The sequence below is a fragment of the Mobula birostris genome, chromosome 11 (genome assembly GCF_030028105.1).
Source record: "Mobula birostris isolate sMobBir1 chromosome 11, sMobBir1.hap1, whole genome shotgun sequence".
NCBI lineage: Eukaryota > Metazoa > Chordata > Chondrichthyes > Myliobatiformes > Myliobatidae > Mobula > Mobula birostris.
This window is the reverse complement of record NC_092380.1, coordinates 35,326,747-35,352,041: the sequence shown is the minus strand read 5'-3', so window position 1 is coordinate 35,352,041 and position 25,295 is coordinate 35,326,747. Positions and strand designations below refer to the sequence as shown.

Genomic DNA, 25,295 nt, shown 5'->3' with positions numbered 1-25,295 from the left:
AAAACCTTTTCATGAAGTTGCTTGAATTGTTCTTTTGTCTTGTGTAGTTTTTGCCTAGATACTGACTCACCAGCAGTTGGACCTTCCAGAAACAGATGTATTTTTACTACAATCAATTGAAACATCTTGACTGCACACAGGTCTCCAAAAACTGATCTCCATTTGACTAATTATGTAAAATCTAAAACCATTTGGCTGCACTAGTGATGATCTGGTGTGTCATATTAAAAGGTGGGGGTAAATACTTATGCAATCAATTATTTTGTGTTTTATAATTTGTAATTAACTTAGACGATTTTGTAGAGACCCCTTTTCATTTTGACACGAAAGTCTTTTTCTGTCGATTAGTCTCAAAAAAGCCAATTAAATCCACCGTGATCCAATGTTGTAAAACATTAAAACATGAAAACTTCAGGGGAAGTGGGGATTGGTGAATACTTTTTATAGGCACTGTAAATTAATTTATTTCTGTGACATGTACTGAGGTACAATAAAAATCTGTTTAGTAAGCCTTCCTGACAGATCATACAAAGATGGCCCTTTAGAACAGAGATGAAGTGGAATTTCTCCTGCCTGAAGCTGGTGAATCTGTGGAATTCATTGCCACAGACGGCTATGAAGACAGATTCATTGAGTATATTTAAATCGGAGGTTGATAGCTTCTTGGTTAGAAAGGATGTCAAAGGTTATGGGGAGAAGGCCAGAGAATGAGGTTGAGAGGGAAAGTAAATCAATCAGGATCAGATGGTGGAGCAGATTCTGGGCTGAATGGCCAAAATCTGATTCCATGTCATATGGTCTTATGATGTTTTCATCACATCAGTACATCAAGAGGGTACAACAGAATGCAGAATAAAGTGTAACAACTACACGAAGTTTCAGGGCAGGCAGACAATCAAGTGCAAGGCCATGGCAAGGTAGAGTATGAGGTCAAGATTCCACCTTATCATAAACACAAGGTGTTCTGCAGGTGCTTGAAATCCAGACCAATACACCCAAAATGCATGAGGAGTTCAGCAGATCAGGCAGCACCTATGAATAGAAAGTCCGTTCATCAGGACTCTAGTCTTGGCCCGAAACGTTGACTGTTTATTCCTCTACAGATGCTGCCTAACCGGTTATGTCCATCTATCATACCATCTTATTATGGAATGGTTTTGTAACTAACTGGTGTAGAAGCATGGTGGTACATGCTTTTAGGCTTTTGTGTCTCCTGCCCAATAGGAGGGGACTTTCCCTACCACTGTCACTTCCTTTAGCCATACAAGCCTTTGAGAGCTCAGATCCCTTCTGCTTTAGGCTTTCTGAGCATCCCTGATTTCTAACTGTTATGTTATGATTGATGTTCTGCCATTAGTGGCGCCTCCTCGTCCTCTGTAGACTGGAAAAAGCAAAGCAATTCATGGACAGGTATCCAATTGGGCAATTTGTTCTGAAGACTCATGTTTTTAAGAGTTGTTTAGTTTGATACGGTGTTTTGAAATCATTTGATCAGAATGAGTGGCTAGATTATAGAAAATCAGCAAGATAATCATTTACAGCAGCATTTTACCATTAATATGTCAGACGATGGCTGGAGCATCTTGCAATAGATGTAAATATTTAATCAGCAAACAACATTTGTTCCAAAATGCCCGACTCTGTAAAACAAAATTTGTTAAAGTTTCTGATCTTTTATCTATAGGACTGAACGACCTAGTTCCTAATGCAATATCTTCATCCCAGGTTGAGTCAAGCAATTGGAATACATTTCAGGTAAATAAATGCGAAGCTTGGATCTCTTATTATTCTTTATTTTGTATAGAAATTGACCGTATACAGTCAGATTTCCATTAGCTCGAGCACAAATTTCAATTATACTCACTGCCTGTAAATCACTTTAAATCTTGAAAGTAACATGAAATATGGTGTAGAAATACAAATTTATTTCTACAGTGCCAGTATTACAATAATTCAAACATGGTCTTGGTTGCAAAACTCATGGTTCACCATCTTAAATTTTAGGAGCTCTTTTTCCAGGAGCACAAAAGATTTTTGAGAACTTTATTTTTTAATGTGTTAAAGTTTTGGTGCCTAAATTGCTGTGGTATCTTAATTCTGGCTATTGTGTGTTACACTTTCTCCAGTGAAATGGATGTTTAGGGTGTGCCCATTTCTATCACTAGTTCTATAATCATAAGTCATGTGATAAACAGCACTAAAGCCCCCTTTATCTGGTGCCTCCTGCTTATATCTGGATAGTCTCAACCCAGCCCAGCTGGGCCTATTTGTGAGATTCACACTGTTAAATGATCTCAGATCACAGGCCAGATGGACATGCAGTAAGTGTAGCTGTTTACTCGCTTCAGTATGCTTTTAGAGGTTAACAACTCAGTCATTTTGTTGAGAACGGCTAAAAAAGCAACAAGCCCTCTGTAACCATGATTAATCCGAGTGCCTAATACCAGCACAGGCTTTCGTTTCTTGGTTTCAAGTGAGTGCAAATTTCACCAAAAAAGTTTAAAACGAAATAGTCACCATATTTATAAATTTTATACTTCAATGGGTTAGAGGAATGGAAAGCTGAGAGTTTTGTTGATGCATTTTAGTTAAGTGTGTTTTTAATCACACATGATGTAACTTTACAGTTTTAGCACAAACTAGTTTAAATGCTAATGCCCCAAATGAACTGCCTCTCATCCTAATTCATCTCGCCTATTAGCATAGCTTGTCCTCCATGCTTATCAAGTCTCCCCATAAGTACCTTTTGCCTCCATGTAATAGCACGAACTGTGTTTTAATATCACTTGGGATAAATAAATGTCTCTTGGGTATCTTGTCCATTATTGGGTTCACTAGGCAACTGTTATATTTAGTTCTGGACTTCTGAGCAATCTCCTACTATACTCTCTATACACACAAAACTGTATGGTTACAAGAAATCTCCTACCGTACTCTCTGTACACTCTAAACCTCTCTATACACAAAACTGTATGGCTACAAGCAATTCCTACTGTACTCACAATACACACAAAACTATGGCTACAAGCAATCCCCTACCATCCTCACTATACACACAAAACTGCATGGTCTTCTCCAATTCCATGTATAGGCTTGCAGGTGACACCATATCTCAAATAATGATGAATCTGGCACTTGAAAAGTTAGAGAACCTAATGACATGGTGTCAGAAAAACAAAAGGACCGGTCATTTATTTCAGGAAGGGGGAAGATGCTCATTTTCCTGCTTAGATCAATAGTGCTAAGGTTGAGAGCTATAAGTTCTCGGTATGAACATCACCAAAAGTCTGTGCTGCTCCAGCCACATTGATGCCATGGCCAAGAAACCCTCCAATGCTTCTACTTCTTCAGGAGGCTAAAGAAATCTGGCATGCCCCCTTTGACTCTCACCAATTTTGATTGGTGCACCATGGAAAGTCTCCTATTCTGATGTAAAAACAGGAATTCTGCAGATGCTGGAAATTCAAGCAACACACATCGAAAGGTCTCGGCCTGAAACGTCGACTGCACCTCTTCCTACAGATGCTGCCTGGCCTGCTGCGTTCAGCAGCAACTTTGATGTGTGTTGCTATTCTGATGTACCTTGGTTTGGTATGGCAACAGCTCCACTCATTACTGCAGGAAACTGCAGGGAAATATGGACACACTTCAGCACACCATGGGAACCAGCCTCCCCTCCATGGACTGTGTCTGCACTTCTCACTACCTCAGTAAAGCACTCAGTGTAATTTAAAAAGAGAGACTCTGCAGATTTTGGAAATTCAGAGCAACACACACACACACACACACACACACACACACACACACACACAAATGCTGGAGAAACTCAGCAAGTCGGGCAACATCTATGGAAGTGAATAAACAGTCAGTGTTTTCGGCCGAGACTTTTCATCAGATCTGTAAAGCAAGTGCCTGCCCCACCGAACTCATTTCTGCATACCTCGACACTGTTTTATCACCCCTTGTTCAATCCCTTCCGACCTATGTTCGTGACACTTCTCACGCTCTTAAACTTTTCGATGATTTTAGGTTCCCTGGCCCTCACCGCTTTATTTTCACCATGGATGTCCAGTCCTTATATACTTCCATCCCCCATCAGGAAGGTCTCAAAGCTCTATGCTTCTTTTTGGATTCCAGACCTAATCAGTTGCCCTCTACCACCACTCTGCTCCGTCTAGCGGAATTAGTCCTTACTCTTAATAATTTCTCCTTTGGCTCCTCCCACTTCCTCCAAACTAAAGATGTAGCTATGGGCACCCGTATGGGTCCTAGCTATGCCTGCCCTTTTGTTGGGTTTGTGGAACAATCTATGTTCCGTGCCTATTCTGGTATCTGTCCCCCACTGTTCCTTCGCTACATCGACGACTGTATTGGCGCTGCTTCCTGCACGCATGCAGAACTCGTTGACTTTATTAACTTTGCCTCCAACTTTCACCCTGCCCTCAAGTTTACCTGGTCCATTTCCAACACTTCCCTCCCCTTTCTAGATCTTTCTGTCTCTGTCTCTGGAGACAGCTTATCCACTGATGTCTACTATAAGCCTACTGACTCTCACAGCTATCTGGACTATTCCTCTTCTCACCCTGTCTCTTGCAAAAGCGCCATCCCCTTCTCGCAATTCCTCCGTCTCCGCCGCATCTGCTCTCAGGATGAGGCTTTTCATTCTAGGACGAGGGAAATGTCTTCATTTTTTAAAGAAAGGGGCTTCCCTTCCTCCACTATCAACTCTGCTCTTAAACGCATCTCCCCCATTTCACGTACATCTGCTCTCACTCCATCCTCCCGCCACCCCACTAGGAATAGGGTTCCCCTGGTCCTCACCTACCACCCCACCAGCCTCCGGGTCCAACATATTATTCTCCGTAACTTCCGCCACCTCCAACAGGATCCCACCACTAAGCACATCTTTCCCTCCCCCCCACCCCCCGCATTCCGCAGGGATCGCTCCCTACACAACTCCCTTGTCCATTCGTCCCCCCCATCCCTCCCCACTGATCTCCCTCCTGGCGCTTATCCGTGTAAGTGGAACAAGTGCTACACATGCCCTTACACTTCCTCCCTTACCACCATTCAGGGCCCCAAACAGTCCTTCCAGGTGAGGCAACACTTCACCTGTGTGTCGACTGGGGTGATATACTGCGTCCGGTGCTCCCAATGTGGCCTTTTATATATTGGCGAGACCCGACGCAGACTGGGAGACCGCTTTGCTGAACATCTGCGCTCTGTCCGCCAGAGAAAGCAGGATCTCCCAGTGGCCACACATTTTAATTCCACATCCCATTCCCATTCTGACATGTCTATCCACGGCCTCCTCTACTGTAAAGATGAAGCCACACTCAGGTTGGAGGAACAACACCTTATATTCCGTCTGGGTAGCCTCCAGCCTGATGGCATGAACATTGACTTCTCTAACTTCCGCTAGGCCCCACCTCCCCCTCGTACCCCATCTGTTACTTATTTTTATGCACACATTCTTTCTCTCACGCTCCTTTTTCTCCTTCTGTCCCTCTGAATATACCTCTTGCCCATCCTCTGGGTCCCCCCCCCCCCCGTCTTTCTTCCCGGACCTCCTGTCCCATGATCCTCTCGTATCCCCTTTTGCCAATCACCTGTCCAGCTCTTGGCTCTATCCCTCCCCCTCCTGTCTTCTCCTATTATTTTGGATCTCCCCCTCCCCCTCCAACTTTCAAATCCCTTACTCACTCTTCCTTCAGTTAGTCCTGACGAAGGGTCTCGGCCTGAAACGTCGACTGCACCTCTTCCTACAGATGCTGCCTGGCCTGCTGCGTTCACCAGCAACTTTGATGTGTGTTGAAAGAAGCCAGAAATAAGAAGGTTGTGGGAGTGGAAGGAGTACAGCCTAGTGAAGCGAGGGGAAGGAAATGAACTAATAAGGAGGAAGATGATAAGTGGAGAAGGTAAAGGGCTGGAACAGAAGGGATAGCATAGTTAAGAATTCCACCTCTCCAGACATCCGTGCTTCTTCCCCCTCTCAACAGTCAGAGGGGGAGCCTGAACGCAAGTACCACCAGGCTTAAGGATAACTTCTGTCCCACTGTTTCAAGATGATTGAGTGTTTCCCTAATGCAATAAAATGGTCTCTTGTCCTCATTCCAGACCAAACTTGAATTACTGAAGGATGCTTGACAGCTGTGGCAAGGCTTCAATGCTTTGACAAACTTCTATAGATGTGTGGTTGAGAGTATAATGACTGCTGCGGAAACTCCAAAGACCTTGAATGGAAATATAGAAACATAGAAAATAGGTGCAGGAGTAGGCCATTCTGCCCTTCGAGCCTGCACTGCCATTTATTATGATCATGGCTGATCATCCAACTCAGAACCCTGCACCAGCCTTCCCTCCATACCCCCTGACCCCCGTAGCCACAAGGGCCATATCTAACTCCCTCTCAAATATAGCCAATGAACTGGCCTCAACTGTTTCCTGTGGCAGAGAATTCCACAGATTCACCACTCTCTGTGTGAAGAAGTTTTTCCTAATCTCAGTCCTAAAAGGCTTCCCCTTTATCCTCAAACTGTGACCCCTCGTTCTGGACTTCCCCAACATCAGGAACAATCTTCCTGTATCTAGCCTGTCCAATCCCTTTAGGATTTTATACGTTTCAATACGATCCCCCCTCAATCTTCTAAATTCCAACGAGTACAAGCCTAGTTCATCCAGTCTTTCTTCATATGAAAGTCCTGCCATCCCAGGAATCAATCTGGTGAACCTTCTTTGTACTCCCTCTATGGCAAGGATGTCTTTCCTCAGATTAGGGGACCAAAACTGCACACAATACTCCAGGTGTGGTCTCACCAAGGCCTTGTACAACTGCAGTAGTACCTCCCTGCTCCTGTACTCAAATCCTCTCGCTATAAATGCAGCATACCATTCGCCTTTTTCACCGCCTGCTGTACCTGCATGCCCACTTTCAATGACTGGTGTATAATGACACCCAGGTCTCGTTGCACTTCCCCTTTTCCTAATTGGCCACCATTCAAATAATAATCTGATAATAATCAGATAATATCTACAAGAAGTAATGGACACAGCCCAGTCCATCACAGGTAAAGCCCTTCCCACCACTGAGCCAACTATATGGAGCACTATCACAAGAAAATAGCATTCATCATTAAGGACTCCACCATCCAGGCGATGCTGTCTTCTCACTACTGCCATCAGAAACAAAGTACAGGAGCCTCAGGTCCCACACCACCAGGTTCAGGAACAGTTATTACTCCTCAACCATCAGGCTTTTGAACTAGGTGTGGATAGCGTCACTCACCCCAACACTGAACTGTTTCCACAACCTATGGATTCACTTTTAAGAACTCTACAAAGATATGTTCTCAATATTTATTACATTTTCTTTTCTTTTTTTGTATTTGCAGTTTGTTGCCTTTTGCATGTGGTAGTTTGTCTCTACTATGTGCCTGTTTTTCAATGATTCTGTTTTATTGCCCACAAGAAAATTAATCTCAGTAGTATCTGGTAACGTATATGTATTTTGACAATAAATTTACTTTAAACTTTGAATAATATACTTGATCTGCACTTTGCTTTCTCTATAACTGTACACTTTATTTTGCACTCTGTTTTAACTTATAGAACGTAAGTTTTTCACTGTATCTCAGTACACGTGACAATAATAAGCTAATTTACATGTTTATTGTATCCTTTTAAATTATTACATCACCTTCAGTACCTAATTATATATTCTGACTTTGAAAAGATCCTCAGTCTCTCAATACTGGATAATTTATATAATCTTTTGAGGATCTTCATGTATACCTGTAATTTACAGTTAACTTTCCTGTTTTGCATGTAAGAACAAATCTAATTATTTTTATCCTTTCCAGTCCTCTGAATCTGATGAGCTGAGTGGTCCTGTAACATCTGCAGAGGCCAGCACAACATCTTCTGAGTTGCTGAAGCCAACTGCTGTGACTGTCTGCCACCAAAGCCCCACCCCTGCCAGCGCTGCAAGTAAAGCTTTAGATGATCTGGATATGTTGGGGAAAACCCTCCTTCAGCAGTCCTTGCCTCCAGAATCTCAGCAGGTTAAATGGTATGACACAAGCAAAACTGGGTCAGTGTCTGTTGTGGGGAACGAAATAATTTACATTCCACTTAACTGGCGCCAACTCAAACCACAATCCATCTATTAAAGCAAGTTGTCACATGCTTCTTCTAGCTTTGGGTGTTCTAACATGCTAGACAAACTGTTTGCCCTGGTATATGGATGTGGTGACGATCTCTATGTGTTACATACTCAGTGGCCAATTTTAGGTACCTCCGGTACACATGAAGTGGCCAATGAGTGTATGTGTTCTTCTGCTGATGTTGTGCATTCAGAGATGCTCTTCTGCACTCCACTGCTGTAACATGTAGTTATTTGAGTTACTGTTGCCTTCCTGTCAGCTTTAACCAGTCTGACCTTTCTCCTTTGACCTTCTCATTAACAAGGTGTTTTTGCCCACAGATCTATCACTTACTGAATGATATTTTTTGTTTTTTCACTCCATTCTCTGTAAACTCTAGGAACTATTGTGTGTGAAAGTCTCAGGAGATCAGCAGTTTCTAAGATACTCAAACCACCCCGTTTGCCACCAATAATCATTTCACAGTCAAAGTCACTTGGGTCACATTCTTTCCCCATTTTGATGTTTAGTCTGAACAACATCCGAACCTCCTGACTATGTCTGCATGATTTTATGCATTGAGTTGCTGTATTTGATGATTGATTAAGTATTTGCATTAAATTACAAGAATACCTAATAAAGTGGCCATTGAGTGTAGAATAATTACTTGTTTTAATCACAGGTCTGCTCCACCACAAAAACAAACTCTTCGAGATCTCCAGAACAAAGCCAGCACTAACTCAGCAACTGGCTTGGGCGTAGCACCACTTTTACCTGCTTCAACCAAGAGCGTCTCACCGATCTTAGCGAAACCCATCCCTCCCACAGGCCATATCCCTCAACCTGATCAACCAATGGCATTTGGGTATGGTTCTTCAATTTCTCCAGCATCTGCTGATGAGTCAAACATTGGACAGCCCGGGGTTCAGCCCAGTGCCCTAGGAGGACTCAAACCATCATCGCTGTCTCAGCAGGAAATCTCACTAACTCATGTTCTGGTACCTCTAGAATCAATTAAACCAAGTGAGTAAATAGTTTGCGCAAGTCTCTACCCAATTACACTTTTATATGGAAGAACTTAACAGATGGGGCACCACTTTGTTGGGCTCCTTTCCTCTATCTGCAACAAGCAGGATTTCCCAGTGGCCAACCATTTTAATACCAATCCCCATTCCCTTTCTGACATGTTGGTCCATAACCTCCTCTACTACCATGAAGAGGCTACTCTCAGTTTGCAACACCTCATATTCTGTCTGAGTAGCCTCCAGCCTGACAGCACAAAGACTGATTTCTCTAACATCCAGTAATTTCTCCCCTGCCCCCTTCCCTCTGTTGCCATTCTGCCTTCTAACTCCCCTCTTAGCCCTTCTCCTCACCTGCCTAATATCTCCCTGTGGTTCCCTTCCACCTTCCCTTTCTCTCATGGTCCACTCTCCTCTCCTATCAATCTCCTTTTTCAGCCTTTTAACTTCACTTTCCAGCTTCTCACTTCATCTACCCCACTCACCCACCTTCCTCCTAACCTGGTCTCATCTATCACCTTCTAGCTTGTATCTCTTCCCCTCTCTCACCCTCTTATTCTGCCTTTTTCTCCCTTCCTTTCCAGCCCTGATGAAGGGTCTTAGCTGGAAACATCGACTGTTTATATATTTCTGTAGATGTTGCCTGATCTGCTGAGTTCCTCCAGAATTCTGTGTGTTCCTCTAACATTTTGTATGTTCCTCTGGCTTTCCAGCAGCTGCAGAATCTCTTGTTAATAGAGCCATGGGTTGTTTACCTGAAGAGAAAACTTTGAGTCTGTATATAATAGTGATGTTCAGGCATGTAACTGCCTCCCATGCTGATTATTTTTTGCCTCACTGTTTCAATTTTACATTATTTATTCACAACTTTTATATTATTTATTTATTCGCTAGGTTGTGAAACAGCCTAGAAAAACACAGAAAAGCCAGACCTCATCACTTTCTTTAGCAGTTCATCCTGGCTCCCAAATTTTGGAGCAAGTTGGTCCAAGCATTTGGGTTCAGGTCAGGCAGGCTGAGCCAATTAAGTAGTCTCATCAAGAGTATTGATAGGGGCAGCACAATAGCATAGCTGCTACAGCACCAGTGACCCGGGTTTAATTCCTGCCATTGTCTGTAAGGAGTTTGTATGTTCTCCCTGTAACCACTTGGGTTTCCTCTGGGTGCTCTGGTTTCCTCCCACATTCTAAGGATGTATGGGTTAGTAGGTTAATTGGTTACATTGGTGTAATTGGGCAGTGTGGGTTTGTTGGGTGGAAATGGTCTGTGACTGTTCTCTATCTCTATATTTTAAAAATTAAAAGTTATAGAGCAAGTAACTGCAAGAAAGTGTTTCTGCTGGTGGGTATTGATAGGATGCAGGTTAAAGGTAATTAATGAAAGAACTGAAGAGGAACTGTATTGACTTAGCATGTTGTAACTAGACTCTGCTTGAAAGAAGATTGAAAATGGGCTTCAGATGAATTTTTTTTTAATTTGGAAGGGAACTTTTTACAGGGGTTACGGAAAAGACTGGGCTAACACCGGCTAACTTTTCAGAAGTCGCACAGGCATGAAAATCCAAATTTCGGATTTCAAATCACATTAATTTATTTATCACATACATCAAAACATACAGTTTTGGGAGCCAGGATGAGCTGCTAAATAAAGTGATGAGGTCTGGCTTTTCTGTGTTTTTCTAGGCTGTTTCACAACCTTATAAAATAAGTTGCGAATAAATAAATAATATGCTAAGGATATGCTGGGTGCAGCCCGCATGTGAGTTGTGGTTTATCATTTGATGGAAGCAAATTAACTAAAAACTGCTTTGCGGAGTCCTTTATGTGTTATTTTGTTTTGATCTGTTAATGCATGGGATTCTTGACAGTGGAGTTGATACAAGGCAGGATAGGTAGTGGTTTTAGGGTGTACAAGACCTTAAGATATACAGTACTGTGCAAAAATCTTAGACACCCTAGATTTTTTTATATAAATTTTGTTTTAGTTTTTTTGACTTCTGCATTAGTGTGTCAACAGAGAAGAACCATTTTTAGATTTTCCAGCATTCATTTTCCAAAAAATTAAATGTTGCAGAGAAATTTTTGTATTTCATTAAGGAAAGTAACATATGTAGAAATAGATCACATTTCAAATAAAATAAGTATATAGCCCAGTGTGTGATTAAAGCAAGATAACAGGATGCTAATGATCAATGACATAATGAGTTGAATGACCTGAACTGATCAACTGAAACAGAAATAGTTGTAGCAGGAACCAAACTCAAAGGTGAGGGTGGGGTAGATGGAACTGTTTAACCTTCAGATCATTAATTCTTACACCATGGCAAACATGAGCATACCACCATGACACAAGGAGGTCATCCTTCAGAAGTTTAAGGACAGACAGGAGTTTCAAGATGTGCTGTCCAAGCTCTTCTGAAAAAGCGCAAACAAATGGGCAAGATTCAAACGAGGACATGAGTTGAGAGTTAAAGGGCAAAAGTTTAGGGGTAACATGAGGGGGAACTTCTTTACTCAGAGAGTGGTAGCTGTGTGGAACGAGCTTCCAGCAGAAGTGGTTGAGGCAGGTTCGATGTTGTTGTTTAAAGTTAAATTGGACAGGAAAGGAATGGAGGGTTATGGGCTGAGTGCAGGTCGGTGGGACTAGGTGAGAGTAAGAGTTCAGTACGGACTAGAAGGGCTGAGATGGCCTGTTTCCGTGCTGTAATTGTTATATGGTTATATAAGATTGACTTTCAGAAACAGGTGGTTGAGGACCAACTATGGAAACTGAGTGCACCAGACGAGAGATACGTTAAACTGACGTTTCTTCTAAATTGAAAGAAGTCCAGCATTGCTGTTAGCTCTGAACACACAAAAACCAATGAAACCAATGACGAAGACTTGTCAGAGGTGGTCTTCATGGAAGAGTTGCTGCCAAAAAGCCGGTCCTCCAAAGTAGAAACAAAGCCAAGAGGCCACCTATGCACAAAAGCACAAGGACTGGAGTGCTGAACAATGGCAGCAAGTAACTGATGAGTAAAAATTTGAAATTTTTGGCTCAAACAGAAGGCCGTTTGTCTGTAGAACAGCTGGAGAGGGCTACGTGGGTGAGTGTTTGCAGCCAACAGTGAAGTTGCAGGTTTGGGTTGCATTTCTGCAAATGGAGTTTGTGATTTGGTCAGAATTAATGGAATCGTCAGTGCTGAGAAGTGCAAGCATGTTCTCATCCATCATGCCATACCAGCAGGGAGGTGTCCCAACTTCTTTCTGCAGCAGTACAATGACCCCAAACACATAGCCAAGGTCATGAAGAACTATCTTCAGGGAAAAGAGGAACATAGAGTTCTGCAACAGATGGTGGGGCCTCTACAGAGCCCTGATCTTAACATTGAGGCTGTCTGGGATTACCAGGAGAGACAGCTGAAGTCTGCGGAAGAACTGTGGGAAGCTTTCCCAAGATATTGAAGCAATCTACAGCCGATTTTCTTATAAAACCACATGACAGTGAACACAAGAAAATTGATGTAGTTTTAAAGGCAAGGGATAGTCACACCAAATATTGATTTGATTTAGTTTATTTTTACCAATAGCTACTCTTTATAGTATTTTTTTTTGATATTTAGAAACTTTTCATTATTTTTGAAAGCATCTTCACTCTACAGAATTTTTTTTACATGTGCCTAAGACTTTTGCACAATACTGCAGGAGCAGAATTAGGTCATTTGGCCCATCGATTCTGCTATGCTATTCCATCAAGGCTGATTTATTAACCCTCTCAGCCCCATTCTCCTGCCTGCCTTCTCATGATGTATGATACAGCACGAGTGGCTGTAATGTGATGTTATAACATGTAATCATTTCAATTGACATTTTGTTTCTGTCCATCACACAGGTAGTATCCTGCCCGTCACAGTATACGACAAGAATAGCTTTCGTGTTTTATTTCATTTTGCAAAGGATTCTCCATCCGGCCAGCCTGATGTTTTAGTGGTCGTTACTTCTATGATAAGTACAGCACCACAACCTGTCAAAAATATAAAATTCCAAGCTGCTGTTCCTAAGGTAAGCTGGGCAGTGTTTTATGTGACATTGTTGAATCATTATAAAAAGAACAAAAATGGCAACTAAATTCCCATGTAGATATCCTACAGAATGTACAGTAACTGAGGGCATTGCAAGTATCTTCCTATTACCTTCATTTCCAAGCCATAATAACCAAAAGCCTAGCTGATAAGTAGCCTTTCTTCCCTAGTCTAGGGTTTCAAGAGTTTTTTGGAATGCTCCATCTGGTTTAAACTGGGATTTAACCCCAAAACCTTTTTTATTACATGTTAGAAGCATTTTTTTTTATATCATTACCCTGCATTACTGTTATGCTGGCACTAAGGCATGCCTAAGGGTAAGTTACTCTCTTTCCTCTGGTACCTCATTTAAAAACAACTGGCAAGATTTAGTGAGGTGTTGTCATCTCCGGTTTTCAAGCTACTTTTTAATTAATTAGTGTATGTGTAAGCACAATCTGGATGAACCCTGGGTGTCATAACCTATAAGGCCGTATACTAGGAGCTAGATAAACTTTATCTTGCAAGCCAACTATACAGATTATTTAACAGTTTCACTGAGCTAGTACAAGGGAAAAGCAATGACACTGCAGAATGTAATGTTACAGTCACAGAGAAAGTGCAGTACAAGCAAATAATAAGGAATATTCTCTCAATGGAATACCCTCCCTTCATCAGTGTAATTAAATAGTTTACACATCAGTGGTGATTTTTTTGACTTTGCTATTTAAGACTCAGTTGAGAATTTTTTTTCTTCTGAGGGTAGCAACTGTTTGGCATTCTCCAGATAGCTGACAAAAGCTCCTTGGTGTTAGCATATCAGATATAATAATGCCAAGAATTGTCGGTAGGCAAGAAATAACAGATTGTACACCACATAACTTTATAAAGAAAATATATTTACAAATTTTGGCTTTATCAAACAGTTTGTAGGAAGGAGAAAAGAAAAAATAAATAAAAGGACCCAGTACAAATGGGCACATAAAGTTGCAGCTCGTCTTGAGGATGTCATTTTACTCGAGCACTGGACCCACAGTCTGTGAAAACACACACCACCTTCCGAACGTCACTTGAAATTCATCTCAAATAAACGGGCGTTCTCTCAGGGGAGTATTGGCTGTTCCTCCTTGGAGACATTCATCTGCACAAAGCACCTCGTGGGGGTGGGGGAGCTCCTTCCCACGGCATTCTCAGCCATCTTCTATCCTCACTGCACCTCCTGCCAAAAAGACCTATGAACCGCATTGTGTGTTACAAATCTCACTCCACCCAGTTCTCCTTAAAACCTTCTCCCAATTCCACTATCCTGATCGGCTGACACAACATTCCTAAGTTGAACATCATAACTCCTTATCTTTTAGCCAAAATCAAAACAATGTACCAGCAGAACTCATTGCTTGTACAGAACTTCTAAATGATATATCTACAGTGTAAGAGTAGAAACCTTAACCAGGGCATTACATATTTTGAAGTTATACTTATTTTCCTATAAATGCTTACACAAACATGAATCTCAAGGTATCATATAGAACGAAATATGTGCTTTGATAATAAATTTACTTTTGACTTTGGAGACGTAATATATTCAAGGCAGGGCAGACTTTTAATCTGTGAAAATGGACTATTACTTATTTAATGATACAGTGCAGAGTGACCCATTCAAGCCACACCACCCCAGCAACTCCTGACGAAGCCTATTAGCCCTAACCTAAATATGAGACAATTTACAATCACCATTTAACCTACCCAGTATGTCTTTGGACTGTGGGAGGAAACCAGAGCACCTAGGGAAATCCCATGTATCAACGGGCAAGATGTATAGAATCCTTACAGGTAGTGCTGGAATTGAACTCTGAACTCCAGAACTGTCCAAGCTGTAATAGCATTGTGCTAACCACTACGCTTTCATGGTAATCAGTTGAACAGTCAGGAAGATTGATCTCTGGCTAACCTTGGATCAAACATGATCATATTGAGTGATGGATCAGGCTCACAGGGTTTTCCAACCAACTCCTGCTCCTGTGTCTTATCATGTGAATTACTGCTGTGTTACAGGTCATGAAAGTGAAGTTACAGCCTCCCTCTGGCACAGAACTGCCAGCATTTAATCCTATAGTCCCACCCTCAGCAATTACACAGGTCCTACTGCTAGCAAACCCACAGAAGGTAAGTCTCGTTTTTGTTGATGCGTCTTTGGTCCCTATCCAGTATACAAGGCAAATGCTTTGGCACTTGTGTATCTTAGCATTTTCAAAACAGACAAAATTTCTCTGCAGAAAAATGAGTACAAAAGTATAATGGTGTATAGATATTACTGTGCCCCAATAACCATTACGTACAATCTGTGTCACAGTATATCATCATGAAGGTGCAAAGGGACTTGGGAGTCTTCATTTAGGATTCCTTAAAAGTTAACTTGCAAGTTGAGACAGCAGTAAGGAAGGCAAACACAATGTTAGCATTTATTTCAAGAGGACTAGAATATATATGCAAAGATATAATGCTGAGGCTTCATTAGGTGTTGGTCAGATCACACTTTTGGAGTATAGTGAGCAGATAGCTAATGAATGAATGGGTCTGTACTTGCTGATTTTTTTTAGAATGAGGGGATCTCGTGATATCTACTGAATGTTGAAAGGCCTAGATAGAGTGGATGTGGGCGAGTCTAAGATTAGAGGATATAGTCTCAAAATGCAAGGACGTCCCTTAAGAACAGAGATGATGAGGATTTTTTTTCAGCCAGAGGGTGATGAATCTGTGGAGTTTATTGCCACAGGCAACTGTGGATGCCAAGTCATTGGGTACATTTAAAGCAGTATTTGAGAGGTTCTTGATAAGTAGGTGCATCAAAGGTTTCGGGTTGAAAGCAGAAGAATGCGGTTGAGAGGGATAATAAGTCAGACATGATTGAATGGCAGAGCAGACTCATTGGGCCGAGTAGCCTAATTCTGTTCTTTTTTCTTATGGTTTGTTCAGTTGTGGCAGTAAAATTCTGATAAATCGGAATAAATTGCAAGCAAAGTTATAAAGATGCAGACTGTCGAGCAAAATACGCAGTAGCTACTTGAAGGTTAAAGTAATGAGTCTAATGAATTGGTGTATGTATCGAAATATTAGATTTTATCAATTACTGTTAATATTTACAGTATTTTCTGTCCAAGCTGTCTGTGTGAGGGAACTAAAATAGCAGATTTCCCTCCTCCCATGGTCCACTCTCCTCTCCTAACAGATGTTGCCTTCTTCAGCCTTCTACTTATTCCACCATTCACCTCCCAACTTATTTCATCGGAATGGGGATAGGAATTTCAATTGAGTGGGTAGCCATCAGGAGGACCTGCCTTTTGCAGACACAGCAAAGGTACTCGACAGATGGTACCCCAATGTGCATCAGTATCACTGATGTAGAGAAAGCCGGAAACAACAGATCTAATAGATGATCTCATCAGCCCCACAGGTGAAGTGTCACCTCATCTGGGAGGACTTCTTGTGGCCCTGAATGGTGGTGAGGGAGGAGGTCACTTGTCACACCTGCAGGGATAAGTGCCAGGAAGGAGATCAGAGAGTGGGATGTGAGTGGACAAGGGAGTTGCGCAGAGAGCAATCCCAAAACTAACCAGAGAGGAGAGGGTAGGGAAAGTTACACTCAGTGATAGGATATGGAGGCTCATGGGATTGTGGCTAAGCACAATGGGAACTCTATCCTTGTTATGGCAGTAAGATGGGGTGAGGGCAATTGTGTGGGAAATGGAGAGGAGATGTGGGTGAGGGCAGCATTGCTGATGGTGGAAGAGAAACCTTGTTCTTTGAAAAAAAGAGGACATCTCAGATGTTCTAGAGTAGGGAAGTTTTTTCTTGAGCAGTGAAAGCATGGGAGCTGAGAAAAGGGAATAGCATTTGTACAAGTGGTAAGATGAGAAGAGATATAGTCAAGATAGCTGTGAGAGTCAGTAGGTTTGTAAGTGAATAGCCTGTCTACAAAGATGGAAACAGAGGGATCGAAAAAACTCAATGACCTGACAGAGATGGACTAAGCAAATTTGAGGGCAGGGTGGAAGATGGAAGCAGGGTTGATAAAATTAATGAGCTCAGCATGGGTGCAGGAAGCAGCATCAATGTAGTGGAGGAAAAGCTGGGTAGCATTACTAGTGTAGGCTTGGAACATGGACTGTTCCACTTCGTACAACTTATCTCAGGCCACTACATCTTCACCATTTAAGCTTTCCACTGAAGTACATGAATACAATTTCCAAACATGTTAAGTTTCCTGGCAGATTAGTGTTTTATGATAGCAACAAAGCTGTTATTAGTGATGTAGGCCTGAACCCATGCTCATCTCTTTCAGTCATTTTGACTCTACACGGACTAATATTGCTGCATTGTCCTTCATTAAGAGTGAGAGTCTATTGAATGCAATGTTACATTTAGAAGTTCCCTAAAGTGTGGCTTCGTTCTTTACAGGAGAAAGTCCGATTACGATACAAGCTCACGTTTACATTGGGCAACCAAACCTTCAATGAAATGGGAGACGTGGATCAGTTCCCACCTCCAGAGTCCTGGGGGAACCTCTAACATGGACACAAAGCAACACTACACAGTACTGCTGCTCTGTCATTTGGAGACCACCAACATTTTACTATTAGGGTGAATGAAAGGGGCGACAATAGTTTAAAGATAATTTCTGAAGCAGTCAATTTCTGATTTCTAAGGCAGATCTTACGAAACAACAAAATGGTCTGGAGTGAGACCTCAGTTCTGCTACTGAACAGAACTTTATGATTCCCTGTTGTTAACTAGATATGTCAATATAGTCCCCTCCCTGTGTGCAATGGTGATGTCACGAGGATTCTATATAACTTTATTCAGTATGTGATAAAATTGTTAAAGTTTTATTCTAATGTTTCAATGTCTACTTTTTCCTGAGCCATTTGCCAGCTGTTGTCCACTCTCTTCCGAAGTTTATTCTGTCTGCAAGCTAAATACCCAAGTCCCAAGTCGAGGCTAGAACACAGCTGAAGGGTTCAAATCAGGCATCAGAGCTTTCCACTGGTGTGTAATCTGTTGGCTGGTCCTGGAAAATGTATCCCTGAGCAGCAACACAGCATGTTGAGGAAACCCAGCAGATCAGGCAGCACCTATGGAGAGAAATAAACAGGGCTTCACCTTCTGTATAGATGCTGCCTGACTTGCTGAGTTTCCTCAGCATTTTGTGTGCACTGCTGTGGATTTCCAGTATCTGCAGATTCTCTTGTTTATGATTTAGTGCATCCCTGATATTGAGTAAATTCAGGGTCAGGACTTGTGCTCCACTATCAAAGTTTGTTGATGAAGCTTGGGCATTGGGGTAAATCTAGATGGCAGAGGAGAGGTTAGATAAAACCCAGCAAGCCCCTTTTGTGAAGTTAGACCTCGATCAAAATGGTGAGATAATGGTTTTTCATCTCGCACAGATACAGAATCAAGATTTTCTTTCTTGAGGTAATTTGTTTGTTTTTGTTTTAAGAATCTTATATGTTTGATATGCATAGTGTGGATATATGAATTACTGGTATGTACCCATTCCCAAGAAATGTTTGGATTGCAATATCTCTAACCCGATCTTACAATTCCAGTTTCCTTACTGATAGTGCAGGTTCAGCCGCACAATATGTAGATATTTAATTACAACTCTGATTTAGTTACCTGAAGGAGTTTAATATGTTCACACCCACACTGTAGATATTTGTCATTTACACTGAGGGTGTTCTGTGAATATCAGCTCAAGCTCTTCTGCTTATGTAGGTACAAATGGTCCAGCCTCTGAAGATTCAGTAGCATGCAAACTGTGGTCACATTAACATTGCCAATTCTGATCTAGAAGGTACATGGAACCATTTCACTGCATTTGAGGTGGCAAGCATTTGGTGTTGTCAGCTTGTCAGTTCCAGCTTTTTTCTCTCTTGCAGAACTTTTGACTTATTCGGGCAAAAGTAATGATACTGTGAAGCGTGCCTTTTTCCCCTTCTGTTCTACCTTTCCAATGTAAAAGTGGCTCAGCTAAATAATGTAACCTTGGTCCTGATTTACCACCCTGAGATGCAAACACTAAGTGCTTTCACTTTACTGGAGTGGATTCATGGAACATGGTAAAACAGAATTATAGGGGTTAGAGACTGAAAATGCTGCTTTCATCTATAAGCAGGTTATCCTCAGTTGCTGTATATATCCCTGTCTTTGTACTGTATACTGGATTCAGGCATATGCCATGAATCTGAAGTAACTGCTACTTTCTCATTTAAGGGTACTTAAATTTGGAACCAGTTTTCTTATCAACCTTACCTTTTATATAAGTTCCTGTAGAACAGGAGTTGTCAGTGAAAAATGAAATGCTGATTCTGTACCTCTGATGTGCAAAATTGTGATAAATGAGGAAAGGTTGAACCTTTAAAACCTGATTAGTGACATGCCTTACTTTTTTAATGTTCCTTAAATTTTACTTGGTGCCTGTATTTATAGTCATAGTCATATTCATAGTCATACTTTATTGATCTCTTATTACAAGAGAAAACCTGCAAATGCTGGAAATCCTAGTAACATTCACAAAATGCTGGAGGAACTCTGTAGGCCAGGCAGCATCTATGGAAAAAAGTAAACAGCTGACGTTTCGGGCTGAGACCTTTCATCAGGACTGGAGAAAAAAGATGAGAAGTTACAGCAAGAAGAATGGGGGAGAAGAGGAAGAAGCACAAGGTAGTCAGTGATGGGTGAAACCAGGAGATGGAGAGGGCTGAAGCTAGGAAGTCGATTGGTGAAAGAATAAAGGGCTGGAGAAGGAGGAATCTGATAGGAGAGGACAGAAGCCATGGAAGAAAGGGAAGAGGGAGGAAAACCAGAGGGTGGTGATGGGTAGGTAAGGAGATAAGTTGAGAGAGGGATCTCCCTCAAGTGTTTGGCCCCATGCCCTTTCTTCCGTGGCCTTCTGTCCTCTCCTGACAGATTCCCCTTTATCTCTTCATCAATTGACTTCTCATCTGTCTACATCACCCTTCGCCCTCTCCCAGTTTCACCTATTAGCTACTACCTTTACTTCTTCCTGCCCTTCCCCGCCCCCACCTTCTTACCCTGACTTCTCATCATTTTTTTTTCCAGTCCTGATGAAGGGTCTCGGCCTAAAACGTTGACTGGTTACTCTTTTCCATAGATGCTGCCTGGCCTGCTGAGCTCCTTCAGTATTTTGTGTATTTTGCCTGTATTTACTGTTTGATTACTGGATGGCCAAGAAAAGCTTCTTTGCGTCACACACAGAATGCTGGAGGAACTCAGCAGATCAGGCAGCATCTATGGAGAGGAATGAAGAGTTGACATTTCAAGCTGAGACCCTTCATAGGAAAGGTCCAAAATGTCAACTTTTCGTTCTTCTCCATAGATACTGTCTGACTTGCTGAGTTCCTCCAGCATCTTGTGCATATTATTCTGGATTTCCAGCATCAGCAGAATCTCTTGTGTTTATCATTTTCTTTGTCATTAAGCAAAATATTGTTATGCACAAAGTCTAAGCTTTCACCTCTTCATGCTTTTAATTATAATCAGTCACATTTGTTTTTGCTGGAGACTGGAATAATGATCACTGTTAAATTGTAGTGTGTCCAGTTATCATGCAGCTTTTTCAGACATGAAAAATTTGACTTCTGGTTCTTAATTCCAGTTTGCTTAATTTCAGTTATCTGACAACTCTTTTTAAATAAGCAATCTCTCCTCTGTACATTTTATGTTATTTTTAATCATTCACTGTCAGCTAAATAGATTATCCAGGTTGCCTCATGAAAATTTGTGAGATCTTGTTAACTGCCACATTTCTTCACATTACAAGACTGAAAATATGTTGCAAGTGCCTCATTTTGGGAATTGCCTGTGTTTCACGTTTGAGTTACTTTAACCCTTTTTAGTGTAGCGAAAGAATTACACCACTGTTTTGAGTAGACAATAATGAAATAAGGCTACAGAAAGCCTTCCTTTGCATCACCAGGAATTTTTGTCATAAAAGTGATCTGTTTCACCCCTTCCAATATCCATTGATGAAATTAGCTCAGCCTTCAAAAGACAGAAAACTGTTTCATTGGACTTGTTTCTTGAGCATTTAACCTGTTGAGAAGAATTTCCAGAGAACCAGCAAAATCATACAATGGTTCTTTGCATTGTGAAGTCAGGTGTGAACTACACAGTCCCGCCATCCTGTGTACAAAGCTCAGATTATCTATTGGTGGGCCAGTGATAGGTTAAGGTGCAAAACAAAACATAGTTGGAGCTGCACAGAGGTTTGGTCACGACCTGCGGAAGTAAAAACGACAACATTTCACCTGTAGAATTGAAAATAAATGTTAATATCAGTAGATCGTGTGGTGGGGACAGTGTACAGCTTTATCAAGACTGGATCATGACACTCATACTGACAAACTGTACTGTAAATACCCAAAAATAGAAAAGGCATAACAGTGAGGATATAGGTGAGGCTTTTTGTGCAGAATGTATGAGAAACAAATGTCTTTTTGAGTTTAAACGCAGCCATTAGCTGGGGTCCTGTTTAATTTCCAAAATAATTTGATAGCTTAATTTAGAACGCTAGAGTTCATTACATATTTGAGAGTCATGTAGGTACTGTTGGTTGTTACTACAACTGCAAACTTTGAGCAACAGTATGCCAGTGTCCATGGTAATATTTAACCAAGATTAATTTATCATTTTTAAAATACAATTATTGACAGAGGAATTTGCACAATTACTTTGATCAGAAATTGAAGATCGCAGCACATCTTTGAGGCTTGTTCTTACAATATCAAGGGAAACAAAATAAAGTCTGGAGTAGATTAAAACAGTAAATGCTGAAAAAGCAATTTCATATGAGCATATTTTTTAAACTTATTTCAATAGTTCAATAGCACATGAAGAGCAAGAGCTATTTTTATGTTTCTGAACTCTTCCCTTCTGTAATTGTACCATTCTCGGTCATCAAATTGAGCCAAGTATGTCGTGAGGCAGATTCGGAAAAACAATACACTACACTGTACTAGATTATCAGATGTTTGAGTGTGTGATGGTCCACGCAGGCAGCATTAGGAAAGTTATCATGTACTAATCTTTAGTGAGCAGACAGTAAGTTAACCAGTAGACCAGCCCAAGATGGCAAGGTGCTACCAGCAGCTTGGCTTACATTTCCCGAGTGAAGCCCTTGTTCTGCTAACGTCATATGTACATGGATTGTATCATGAATAAGTGCCCATGTTTTACAAGGTGGAAAACTGGAGTGTGTGTCTGTGCATTGTATGAAAAGCAGTCACTGTTAAGTGAAACATGAGACTCCCAGAAGCTACATGCACCTGCATAAGTAAATGTGTAACAAACACAAAATGCTGGAGGAACTCGGCAGGTCTGGAGGAATTCACCAGTCCTGATGAAGAGTTTCGGCCCAAAAGGCGGTCTGTTTATTTCATAAATGCTGAGTCCCTCCAGCATTTTGTGTGTGTTACTTTTCATTTCCAGCATTTGCACGGTCTCTTAATCTTAAATAATTGTGTTCCCATGGGGCATTCCTAAAATGGAAACATGCTCTGGCCCAGTGTTTCAAGCCCCATTTACACTGTAGCACAATAAGTTTCAAAGCATTAGAGACCTGATGACTGTATTTACGACGTTAGCCAAGTGACTGTGTACAGGGCTGAGATATATTAATCAAATCCAACAGCTGCCTTTAAGCTTGCTTTCTGCATGGCCCAGCAAGCAATTTAAGGACTCTTACGTGTACGCACAAGAGCCATGTGCTAAGCAATTAAAGCCTAGTATAATTTTTATTTTCTTGGCAACCTGCCTGCCTGAAGCTAGTCATTCGCTACCATTGGTCTGTGGAGAATTCATGAGAAATCCATCTACATTGTGTCTGGACTAGTCTGCAATGAAATTGGGGGAAGCATCAATTTCATATGTGTGAATTTCTTTGTATATGTTACCCAAAGGGTGGGAATTCCCTCCATACTGAGTAGACTGCAATGTAAATTTAATTATCACACTGACTCTCTGAAGACACTAAGTTGGACTGTGCCTGAGTCACAATGAGCAGAGTAGGACTATGGCAAGTTGTTCCACCATTATTGTCCATAGGTCTTGATACCATTTAAACCCCAGGGAAGAGTGTAGAAACGTGGAAGTGATCCATCCACTGAATCCAGGAGAGGCCATCAGTTCAATGTGAGCCAGAAGTAGAAGGAATTCAGGCCTACTTCTCCAGTTATAGCTACCATTAGCCAACTTGAGTGCTGAGCAGCTGAAAAAAATGTGATATGAATCCTTCTAGCTCCTGACTTGCACAAGCAGGGACTCCATGTAGGGACACGCCTTAGGTTATCTCCCAATGTGTATATGCCCTGTTGGACCAGTCTCCAGGCCATATGTTGTTTGTTACCAGCTATTAGTGTGGGCACATGGCCAAGTGGTTAAGACATTGGACTAACGACCTGAAGGTCGTGAGTTCGAGCCCCAGCCGAGCGAACATGTTGTGTCCTTGAGCAAGGCACTTAATCACACATTGCTCTGTGACAGCACTGGTGCCAAGCTGTATGGGTCCTACTGCCCTTCCCTTGGACAACATTGGTGTCGTGGAGAGGGGAGACTTGCAGCATGGGCAACTGCTGGTCTTCCATACAACCTTGCCCAGGCCTGCACCCTGGAGAGTGAAGACTTTCCAGGTGCAGATCCATGGTCTCGCAAGATTAACGGATGCCTTTACTGCCAGCTATTAGTTCTCGTGAAGTCTCTGCAGCAATGTTCTCACTAAGAGGTGGCATCTGGGCTATAGTAACCTTTTTACCCCTGTCACTGAATTCACCAATGTCTAGGATCCCTCCGACCACAGCCTTTCTTTGTTCAAAATCCAATATGCACTAAATGGGTTATACATTATTTATCAGGTGATGTGTACTCAAATAATATGCAAGGAATTGCAACCAAATGAACTCTAGATGAAAAAGAAAGGTTCCTGTTCAGTGGCTTTTAACAAAACACCAGCAAAATAACTTTCCATCTTGAGGAGTATGGAGTGCTATGGTCCAGGAGCAGGTCGATGGGACTAGGTAGAATAACAGTTTGGTACACTGGATGGGCTGAACAGGACCTGTTCTGTGCTGTAGTGCTCTATCTGAACCATTGTGAAGATAATTTAACCAGTCCCTAAGACATATCATGTTGTGCGTTGCACATTGGTGTTAACCTGAGATCCTACAAACACCATTCTTCACTGTTTTTCCTCTTTTTTTTTTTGGACCTTTGGACCTCTGATAGGAATAGATTCTTGACCCACAGATGCTCATAGAATCCTTTAAGGTTAATGCCTTGGAATGCACTGAAGATACAAATTTAATTGTAATAATGATCATCAACCGGGAGAGAATTAATCTGTCTGGTTTGTAACCAAGCGATGCCTTTCTTTCCAGTAGAGAGACATATCCAATACTTTCAAAGTGCAGGACTTACCCAGGTTGTGTAGGGTCTGCCTCAGAAAGTGAAAATGCTTTTAGTTTGACTGCAGATATGCTGATTCCTTTTTAATGTTGCACATCCACTTGTTCCACTAATCCCTTGCTTGGGGTCTGTAGAACTAACTTGTGTATATATTTATATGGTCTTTCAGAATTATGTACATTAGAGCAAAGATGTATTTATGGGAAATTATGTTTTCTTTTCAGGATTGAGTCGCAGTGATGTGCTCTGGGCCTGCCGTTCTTTATGTATATTTTTCAATAAATTGCTCAAAGTCAGTCTTATTTATATTTTTTTTATTGTACTTAAAGGGTCTGGGAGCCCAGTTCATTGTAATGTGAATCTTAAAATACAGGAAAGAGGCATTTCTAAAGGGGATGTGAACTCAGATGTGAAAAGCTTCTGTATTCTCAGTACCACTATTGAATCAAGATTGAAGGACTTTAGCGGTAGCATAACAGTTAGTGTAACACTATTACAGATAGAGGTGTTTTGGAGTTCCGTTCCAGCGCCTTCTGTAAGGAGTTTGTATATTCTCACTGTGAACATATGGGTTTCCTCCAGGCACTCCAGTTTTCTCCCATGGTC

The 25,295-nt window shown here is 41.5% G+C and overlaps 1 protein-coding gene across 2 annotated transcripts in view; it reads left to right on the top strand.

The window, feature by feature from the left end:
* Positions 1–24,991, top strand: part of gga1 (golgi-associated, gamma adaptin ear containing, ARF binding protein 1) — a 73,520-nt gene extending 48,529 nt beyond the window's left edge. The window contains exons 12-18 of one of the 2 annotated variants that reach the window (XR_011887733.1): positions 1,685–1,755; positions 7,860–8,068; positions 8,824–9,164; positions 13,037–13,206; positions 15,261–15,371; positions 17,664–17,846; positions 24,914–24,991. Coding sequence is in view for 1 of the 2 variants with exons in the window: in XM_072272094.1 (XP_072128195.1) it covers positions 1,685–1,755; positions 7,860–8,068; positions 8,824–9,164; positions 13,037–13,206; positions 15,261–15,371; positions 17,664–17,774 (1,013 nt within the window). In the remaining variant the exon portion in view is untranslated. Of the gene's footprint in view, positions 1–1,684; positions 1,756–7,859; positions 8,069–8,823; positions 9,165–13,036; positions 13,207–15,260; positions 15,372–17,663 lie in introns of both variants that reach the window. The other variant, XM_072272094.1, reaches the window with a different exon arrangement.
* The last annotated feature ends 304 nt before the right edge of the window (positions 24,992–25,295 follow it).